Here is a 10,562-nt window from a genome sequence, read left to right as displayed (position 1 = left end):
CTGGAAGTTTCCGCCTCCTGTCAGAGAGCTACCAAGCGCCCCCTGCCGGTATCTCGCTATTTTCCATCAGGGGGGCTTGGCCAAGGCTCGCGGCGATTGCGCACATGCGCAGAGCAGACCGCCGACGGCACATGCTAATTCGCGCCTAAACTCTGAAAGGGTGTGTAAGCTGTGACTTACTATGAAAATGCAAATGTCTATGGCTTCAAACATCTTAACAGAAGAGGTGAGGATCGTAAAAAAAAAGTTTTTTTTAAAGCATTCGTGCTATATCGTAGTGATTGAGGTAGAAATAAAAGGGAGATTTGGCAATAAAACAAACTTTCTAGGCCTCATTCTATTAAAAATAGTTAAATCAATGTATATTTCTACTAATATATTAGAAATTCTCCTCAGAAACCTCCCGTTGTGCCAAGTGTATAGGCCTGAGGTAAATTTTAAGGTTTCTAGGCTTCACATGACTAAAAAGTTTTCTATCTATACATTTTACCTAATATTTATCAGAATTTCTCCTCATGAAGTACTTAATACCTACCCTTCAGGCTGTCCAGTACCTGGGCTGAAGAAATACCTCAGGTTACTAGGCCTCACATTAAATTTATATATATATCAGAAATTCTCCTCAGGAGGTGCTCAGAAACCTCGGGTCAGGTTGCCAGGTAACCAGGCTGAGGTAAATTTTCAGATAATTAGGCCTCACATAGCTAAAATACATTATATACAGATATTGTTCTATATATATCAACATTTTCACACAAAAACCACCTTTTCTATTATATGGGCTGAAAAAATACTTCAGGTTACCACCCTCACATAACTAAAAATTGTTACATTTGAATACTTTACTACCAATCTATAGGAACTTCTCGTCATGAGTAACTTAAAGCGGTCCTATCACTGAAATTTTTACTTACTTTATATAGATAACCTTTTTATGTGAAGTAAAAAGGTGACCCTTTTTTTAAAAGAAAAGTGAAGCCCCGTCCCTTCCGTCTTACTGCCACGGCAGTAGGACGGAATGGGAGTGCAAACCTCCTGGGATACTCACATCAGGCATCTAAAGAGGCTTCTGGCTGCTTCGTGTGCGTATGCTCGATCTCGGGCATGTGCAGGATGGGCTTTTTCCTGCAATGGGAAAAAAGTCGATCTCACGCATACGCAGTGAGATTGGCGCTCCTTTTTTCCATTTAAAGTAGGCTACGTCACCTGATCTCACGCCTGCGCAATGCGGGATTTGGTGATGAGCCTTGAAAAGAAAAAAATGGTGAAGTCCCTCGCCTTTAGTCCTCACGGGGTGGTAAAGACAGAGTGGGAGTGCAGAGCTTCCTGGGAAGTTCTGGTTGCCTCTTTCTGCACATGCTTAATCTCGATCATGTGCAGAAGAGGCTTTTTTACTGTAATGGGGGGAAAATGGCGATCTCACACTGGTGCTTCCTCCTCTTCGTGATGAAAGTGGATTCCAGGACGCCTCAGGACCCAAATGAGGACATCACCTCGCTGCGCTTTAAGGTGGACCTATCACCAACATTTTTACCTTACATAAAAGGGAATATAAACCTTTGATGCAAAGTCAAAATTATCTTTTCTTTTTTTAATTGCATGCACATTGAGATCAGCACTTTTTTTTCTCTATATACAGCAGGCTACGTCACTACACCCTGCGTAGTGTAAGATCAGGGGACATAACCAGAAGAAAAAAGAAGATGGACACTAAAATGAAAACAAAAAAAAATGGCACCTTTAGTCCTGCAGATTCCTCGATGGCGCTGTTCTATCCTGCAATCCGGTTCTGCGTCCTTCTGAAATTCCTCTTTGTCCCGGCGCCAGGTGCCGCCATCTTCTCTGTACTCTTTTATTAATATTATTATTATTAATAATAATAAACAGGATTTATATAGCTACAACATATTACGCAGCGCTGCACATTAAATAGGGATTGCAAATGACAGACTAATATAGACAGTGATACAGGAGGAGAGGACCCTGCCCCGAAGAGCTTACAATCTACTGGGTGGGTTTCTTTTTCCTCGGTCTTCTTGGCATGTCACTGCGCAGGTGCGAGATCGGGTGTTGTAGCCCACTGTAAAGGGTAAAAAAAGAGAGCCGATCTCCCGATCTTGCGTGGGATCGGCATCTCTTTCCCTTAATAGACTTAAAAGGGAGGTGCTGGACCCTTTTTTTAAAATAAAAAATAAGATTTTCCCTTTACATATAACAGTTGTCTACCATTTTATGTAAAGTGTAAATGTTGAGTTTAGGTACGCTTTAAGCTGGGTGGAAAGAAGCTGTACGGGTGTGATGGCCCCTGTACTGTAACCCAACTTTTCAGTCACCACCCAAAAACAGCTGGTTGGTGTGCCCGGCTACCAGGGGCTGTAATGTATTTTTAGCTGCAGTTACAGGTATTCCAGGGTCCTGGGAATAAATTAAATCTCATAGGAATGCGCTTGAGTTGTCAAGACCAGGCAAAGTTGTTGGTGATGGAGGAGAAGTAAGTTTAGTTCCACTTTAAATATTTTCTCTGGTCCCTGCCCTTTACCAATTTTATCACCCCAGGGGCATCGATTAATACATTAATATTTTTTTTTAAATTGGTATGGTACTATCATCTACCGTAGTGTTGTACAGAGTATAGTAGACATACCAGCTTTTTAGTGCAAAAATGTAATTATCAATTCTTGTTAGATTGAAAACTAAACTTAAAAAAAAAAAATTGTGAGCAAGCAGCTGTTTATGGGGCAGGCTATGACCCTGAATAAAATAATTTACTTGTCTGTTTGCAACCTTCTATTTATTGTACACTGAACTGCACACACACATACAATCCTGGTGTATCCAGGTCATGGGAATAAATTAACTTCTAAGGAAGCTGTGTCATTCTAGCCTGAGCTATAACGATGGCTGAAAACCTCAAGCTGGAAGAAGACCGGGGCGAGGATGTTGGCACTGGAGAGAGGAAAAATTAGTTTAGTTTTACATTAAATATTTTTTCAGCCTCTGCCCTTTACTAGTTTTATCCCCCTGGGGACTTTGAAACATAATTTTTTTTAAAATTTTCTTTTGCACAGCGTTTAGTAGACATGCCGCGTTTTTTTCACTCACCGATGACACGATGCTCTGTTCTGTTCTCGTGCTATTGGCTGCAAAATTATTTTCTTGTTTAGAATGTCCCCTGATGTCTCAGCACTAGATCCTACACATGCAACAAAAACTAATTGCTAAAAATAAGTAAAATAATTATTAAAGAAAGCAAACAGAAGTGTATTACTATCACTGCATTCCAATCTTACATATACAAGCACAGAAGAAAGTAGTTTATAAAAAAGGTAATTTAAAAAATCATTTTGTAAAAAAGGTACATATGGTATTACAGTAAAAAGTTTGCAATAATGGATAATTTCCTAGTGTGCCTGCTGATGGTGTTGGGTCCCAATTTTGTGCAATCAGGCACCTGGACATTTCCTTGTGTACAATGACCGCTGACGTCACACTGGTCCTACACATGCAAGGATCAACAAATCAAATAAAATAAACAGAAGGATGGTATTATTATGGTGAAAAGTCTGCATTAGTGAGTATGTTTCCTTGTTTGAACACAGTGCTTCAATCTTCCACATGCAAGGAATAAAGAAAATCTGTAATAACATATTAACAGTAATGAATTTTTAGAAAAGAGAATAGCATAATATAGTGAAAATTCTGCAATAATAAATACATTTCCCTGCGTGGAATGCACTCTGATGGCCAATCCTGTGCAATCAGGCCACGGGTCATTTTCAATTTACATGTCATGTTTGTCATGTACACTATCTCATGAAACGCTGATCTTACACATGCAAAAACACAAATATTCAATCAGTTAAAATAAAGTAATTATTATTATGGTAAAAAGTCTGCATTATTCAGTACATTTCCTTGAGTGGAACTACTGTTATCATAGCGCTCCAATTTTGCACATGCAAGGAGTAAAGAAAATCGGGAAAAAAATTGTCTTAAAAAGCAGCCAGAATATTATGGTTAAAATTCCATGTGAATGGGTACATTTCCTTGTGTGACATTACGCCTGATGACATGGTGCTCCAATCATGCACATGCAAGGACTGAAGAAAATCTATAATTAAAAATAGGTAATGAAATATTTATTATAAAAGCAATCAGAATAATAATATAATTGTGCACAATTCTGTACATGGTGTAACGATACGATCGTTCAAATAAAATTCACCAATAGTGTACACACACGCTAAATTCAATCGTTTAAACGATGCAGGGAGTGACATGTAAAGGAGAAAGTGTATTGCAGAAACATGCGATCACTGAACAACTGTACACACAATAGATAGTGAACGATCGCCAGCCAATCAGATCCACCGTGACGGTCGATCATTTCCAACGACAATCCTCGTTCGTTCGCGTCGTTGGTCAGTCGTTGGTCACCTTTTTTGTGAACGATTTTCGGCCGATTGGTCGTTCGTTTCCAACGATAATTATTGGAAGTGTGTACGCAGCTTAAAGCTATGTACACACGTGCAATAATTGTCATTGGAAATGATCTTTCACGAACCTTTCCAACGACTAACGACTGCACGATGCATGAAGGAGTATTGTACATACAACACCGTTCTGCTCTACGGAGAGGGGAGGGGGTGAACGGTGGAGCGGCGCCCCACAGCGCTCTCCCCTCCTAACTTCTTTTATGATTGTTCCACGTCTATCTTCCGCGGATCCACCAGGACGCTGGTTCAGACGATGGACGACGAGCGTTGTACACACCTCGTCCAATATCGGTCCTGACATAATTATTGGACAAGAACAATTGCACTTGTGTACCTAACCTAAGGCTGCGTACACACATGCAATAATTGTCATTGGAAAGGATCTTTTACGACTGCACGATGCATGAACAAGCTCTGTACATACAGTACTATTCTGCTCTATGAAGAGGGGAGAACAATGGGGTGGCACCCCGCTGCGCTCTCCCCTCTTCACTTACATTAAATCGTTTGTCATGTGTGGATCTGCCAGGGCAGTCGTCGCGACAGTGAGCGCTGTGCACACAGCAGATTCTCGTACGATATCAGCCCTGAGGCGATTATCAGACGAGATACATCTGACGTGTGTACGTAGCCTTAGTTCATATTATAAATATGTAAAAAAAATTACCCAATAATACAGTTATGTGCTGGGGTAAAACTATTACAGTGAAGGAAAATCATAACGAAGGGTTAAAAGTGTACAATAAAAAAAAAGAATTACTGGAGGTCGCAGTTCACGGGGTCATTTGCTTTATCGCTTTGCTATGCTATTATGGTGAAAAGACCTCATGGGACGGATGCATTACCTTGCCTGAAACTCCCTCTGATGGCACAGAACCCCAGTCTTACACATGTCTTACACAGGACCTATTGATATACATATATTATTAAAAGTAAATTATTTAATTGTAAAGGTAAAACGTTTGCATTATTGGGCTCATTGCTGTGTGTATGTAATGCCCCAGTTTTGTGCAATTTGGTGCCAGCCTATTTCCTTTGCAGAATGCCTCCTAGTGATGTGGTGTGCCTGCAAGGATCAAAAAAAGTAATAAAAAGAAAAATGAAAATCCTTTTTTAAATAAATGCAAGCAGAATTGTTTTTGGTTTTTTTTTAGTATGGTGAACATTAGTGCACATTCATGGGTACATTTCTTTGTGTGGAATTCCCCCTAAGAGCATGCCCCAATTTTACATGCAAGGATCAAAGAAAACAGTATAAATATATCTATTTTATTTTTATTTTTTTAAAAGAGGAATTATGTTACTATTACAATGAAAAAGTTTGGTAGCCTGGCATCCCAGTCTTGTGCAAACAGGAAATGGGTCATTCCCTATGTAGAATGCTCAATAATGAAAAAAATGAAAAAGAACTGAAATAATTATTAAAAAGAGAGCAGAAATATGTTGCTAATAAGGTGAAAAGACCTCATTAATGGATATATATCCCTCTTATGACAGGGGGCCTGGTCTTACACATATGAGGACAAAAAAAATATATAAATGTATTATAAAATTCAATATTTCTTTACGAAAGGGGTACCGTAAATATTTGTATAGTGAAAAGTCTGGATTATTAGATACATTTCTTTTTGTGGAATGCCTCTCAATGATTTTGTACTTCTATCTTATGCAATTGGGCACAGAGACATTTCCTTGTATCGAATGCCCCCTGATGACATGGGGCCCCGAACAAACAGGTCTTTTTCTAAATCAGAAAAGCCGAAAATCTGAGATTCCCTGGTGGGGAATCTTTAAGGTCCATGTGGTTCAATGGCAGTAATTTTAATGTCAGATTAAAAAACAACAAACAAAAAGTAATAAACTTTTGTGGAATTCCCCCATTGACACCCAACCTCCCAATCTCATACATCACAGTATTATTCATATATATCATAATATATTTATAAATAACAATATATCAGTATATTATTCATTCCAAACATTGTGTTTTATTATTCAAAAAATTGTATTTTATTAAGAAAGAAAAGTTATATTGTCTCAGTAAAAGATACCAAAACCAATGGAGCGATATCTAAGGTTTTTTGGGCAGTCATTGCAATTGAAAACACAGGGACGTGGAATATTCTCCACCAGAGAACATTTGGTGAATGTCAGATTCACTGCTTTATAAACTAGAAATGGTCAATTGGATGCACATAATTAAGCTTCATGTAAATCATCCAAATTGTAGTAAATTGAAACAGCCAACCAAAAACAAAAAAAAAAAGTTCTGACTGCTATAATGCAATGAATGGTGACTGCACCCTTCTATTGCATTTTGCTGACCAGTCGATAAAGTTGGCAATACACATAATATTCTAGGGCCTGTGGTGCAATACTTAATCATTTTAGTCTCATTGAGTGTAATAATAAGACAAATGTCAGTTAGGACAGGGTTAAATGAAAGAGCTTTAATTTGGCTTCATTGGGAACTGTGCTCACATGATGAGTGGATGACTCCAGTCTACTGATCACATTGCTGGGGATGGAGGAAGGGTCAGAGCTTGAAGTTTTCCTCTGTGACTTGAAAAGATGGGAAGAAAAATATTTCCGTTCCCCCTGAAACTTTGTTTGTTCACCCGAAATAATGCTGAGGAACCTAATGAGTCCAGCACATTGCTACCTGAGGTGACTATTTCTACAGTTTATTTTTTAGGCTGGGTTCAACACAGGGGTGGTTCTGCACAGCACATTATCACACTTGGTACCAATTATCGGTGCAACCTTTGTATTTTCGTTGCATGTGTCAAACAAGAATGATGCATGTGCATTTTTTGTGCACTGCCAATCTGTAGGCAGCCTATTTGCATGAACAGGCTGGTGTGCTTCACAGCGTAACATGCATGTATGCAGCGACACTATTGCATGGATGTGAACTGGGCTTTAAAGTATGGTAAATAAAAAAAACAAAAGTTGCCTTTCCTTTTGCTTTGTGCATAGAATTTCACTTCCTGCCCTGTACACCTATATGCAATTTCTCAATGTGGGCTACTGTTGCTGCCTTATTGGTAAAAAATGCTTGCTTCCTGGCTGTCTCTGGTCCCAGTATTATTGTGCAACCGACCCTGGAGCAAAGCATGCACCAAATAGTGTCTGACCTTGCTGTCTGTATTCTTTTCTGTGTTTGGACTAGACCAGCAACCTTTTAACCAGACAGCGGGTATTTTCAGACAGAGTTAGATATATCCCTATTACTTGGATCTATTTTATTATTATTCTATATTTTTTTCTTTTTTTACAGAGACCTTTTGATGGGCATTCAGGTTCGGGGGTCCATGACACCTCGAATGTGACTTACTACACCCGTGACCGCAGTGATGTATCCGAGAATATATCAAACACTCTGTCTGATACCCCAAAAAAAAGATTTCTTGTGATACCCTACTACCCTGACCCATTCCTCCCAATAATCAAGTACTTCATGTTCTTCATCAACGTACTCTTCTTCACTGCGGGATTGAGTACCATGAGTTTCAGCATCTGGGGGCTTTGTTTCAAGGAGTCTTTAGCGGGTGGAAGAATCGAGTACCTGGATACCGACCCCATGCTTTTTTTCCTACTAGTAGGCTTGATCACTTGCACCCTGTCGCTCTCTGCGTGCATCGGGTTTATTAGAGAGAACACTATTCTTCTCCGCATCTTCTTCTACGGATTATTTACTGTGATAATTGCTCAGGGCTTGATTGCCATCTGTATCCTTGATTTTCAGCAGCAGATCCAAGATTTATTGAAAAACACCATGTTTAATGCCATGACCAGATACCAAGATGACCTGGACCTGAAGTTCATAGTGGATGAGGTGCAGCTGGGCATGAAATGTTGTGGAGTTGAATCCTTCCAAGACTGGGAGGTTAATATGTAAGTGTCAAAAACAAATCAAGGGGACCTGTCAGGATAGAAATAGTATAACTAGCTTGTAGATATGTGTGTGTGTGAATGTAAATGTAGTTTATTGTTGGTTCACTTGCACTAGCACCATGGTGTTTAGTGATTAACTATTAAAGTGAAAAATATCAGTCTAAGCCATTGTGTTAGATTCTTAAAAAAATCAATTTTAGCAAAAAAGAAAAAAAAAGTTTTAAACAGTTAAAGCAACAGTTTATTTTTTCTTTTGATGGGGAAAAAAGATATAAAGTGAAACTAGAGTTCCACTTTTACAAATGATGGATCAGGCAGACCAATATTGCAGAAAAGGACAGGCAATCTCCCTTCTGCAATATTCTGTTTTATCTGCCTGATAGCTTTGGGTTTATGGTGACAAAGCTGAGCTGTACATGTGCACTGTCAGCTTTGGTTGCCAGGAAAACCCAGCAATTCTGGTATCTTGTGCCAGGGATTAATGAACTCCAAGCATGGCCAATCAAGATAGTCGAATATGATTCCTTTGGGAGGAAGAAGAAAAAGAAGATGGTGGTGCTTTGCTATGAAATACAGATAGGTTAGTCAGGCAGGGGATTAGCAAGGTGAACATTTTTTTTTTCTCCTCTGAACATTCATTGTTAAGTCTAGAAACAGTATTGTCCCTAAAATAGATGTAGGGGTCAGGTGGAGGGGGCTATGGGGAAATGTTAAAGCTCACACCTAACACATTGCCACTAAGATTGCTTAGTAAGGTCTGGGGACCCACAAGAATATATCCCCATTAAACTATATACATACTTCTATATATGAAAAAAGCACCTATTTTTTTTTTTTTTTTTAGGTATTACAACTGCACATCTCCTGGTATTCCCGCTTGTGGCGTTCCATATTCCTGCTGCATCGATCCCCTTCAGAATGGCTCCGTACCTAACTCCCAATGTGGCTTTGGTGCTTTAAGGATGGGAGATCTTGAAGCCAGTAACATCGTCTATATAGATGGTTGCCTTATCAAGCTGAATCAATGGTTCAGCTACAGGATCTGGGATATTGTGGCATCTTACTTCTTGCTGATCGCTATTGAGATCACCTTTGTAGCCCTTGCCCGAAGAGTAATTGAGGAAGTCAAGGTTCTCAAATATTTGCATTGAAAGTCTTTGTTAAGTTTTCATGATGTTAAATTCCCAGTTCTCAGTTCCGTTCTAGTGCATTTGTTATAAGAAAAGTTCTGGCTAATACTCTAGATAAACAGTAGAATTTGGTATTTACGTTTTGCTGACTGCTCTTAAACTTGTCGCCATTTTCATTTCCCAATGAGTGATGTGAGAGATCGAGGCATTTAAATCATTGAGTTGAAAGTTTTACTATTAAGTTTTGAGTTGGTTACCACTTTTTTTGTGCAGGAGGTGTGAGAAGTTGTGGCCAGTAGCCCTATCTACCTGGGAGGTTGCATCCCCCAAGCTGGGCCTTTGGATTCAGAGCAGAATTCAGTATATTGTCACCATCAAACTTGCCTGCATAGCCTTGCACCAAAAATTGATGTGAGAGCTTAATGTGGTCAGATCTTGGAGTTAAAGGTTTAGTGTAAAGTTTTAGTTTGAAACTGTTCTCAAGTTTTTGAGAGGTTGCGGCCAGTAGTCTTCACTACCAGGAAAGCTGTACCCCCCCCCCCCCCCCCCCCCAAGCTGGCCTTTTGGACTCAGAGAAGAATCTGGTATATTGCAGCGAAATTTGCCACCATCAAACTGCAACATATTTGTATGTTGCAGCAGTTTATGTTTTGTCTATATAAAACTGGTCTGCATAGTCTTTGACCAATATGTGATGTGAGAGATCAACATGGTCAGATCTCAGAGTTAAATATTTAGTGTGAAATTTTAGTTTGAAACGGTTCTCAAGTATTTGTGCAGGAGGTGTGAGAATTTGCAATGTTGCCTTATTTAGCTGGGGGCTTACAAACCCCCAAGCCCTTCTGGATTCAATCAGAATCTGGTATTTTGCAGCGGTTTGTTTTGTCACCATCAAATTCTCTGCATAGGTTTAGACCAACCAATAATGTGATTGATCACATGTGTGCAAAATTCTTTATTAAAAGTGTTTCTCCTAAAAGTTTTCAATAAACTGTTCCTGGCATATGTTGGGACTCCTTTATTTATTTTAATTGCCATT

General features: G+C 39.2%; 1 protein-coding gene across 2 annotated transcripts; it reads left to right on the top strand.

The window, feature by feature from the left end:
- Positions 1–25: 25 nt before the first annotated feature.
- Positions 26–10,528, top strand: TSPAN10 (tetraspanin 10). 2 transcript variants are annotated; one of them, XM_072403485.1, is made up of 3 exons: positions 26–226; positions 7,777–8,393; positions 9,238–10,528. In XM_072403485.1, the coding sequence occupies exons 1-3, from the start codon at positions 182–184 to the stop codon at positions 9,542–9,544; spliced, it is 969 nt and encodes a 322-aa protein (XP_072259586.1). In that variant the 5' UTR covers positions 26–181; the 3' UTR covers positions 9,545–10,528. The 2 variants fall into 2 exon arrangements, with proteins under 2 accessions (XP_072259586.1, XP_072259585.1); XM_072403484.1 differs by lacking the exon at positions 26–226 and adding an exon at positions 7,009–7,163.
- Positions 10,529–10,562: the final 34 nt, after the last annotated feature.

This window comes from Pyxicephalus adspersus, chromosome 3 (genome assembly GCF_032062135.1).
Source record: "Pyxicephalus adspersus chromosome 3, UCB_Pads_2.0, whole genome shotgun sequence".
Taxonomy (NCBI): Eukaryota; Metazoa; Chordata; class Amphibia; order Anura; family Pyxicephalidae; genus Pyxicephalus; species Pyxicephalus adspersus.
This window is presented reverse-complemented; position numbering and strand designations above follow the sequence as displayed.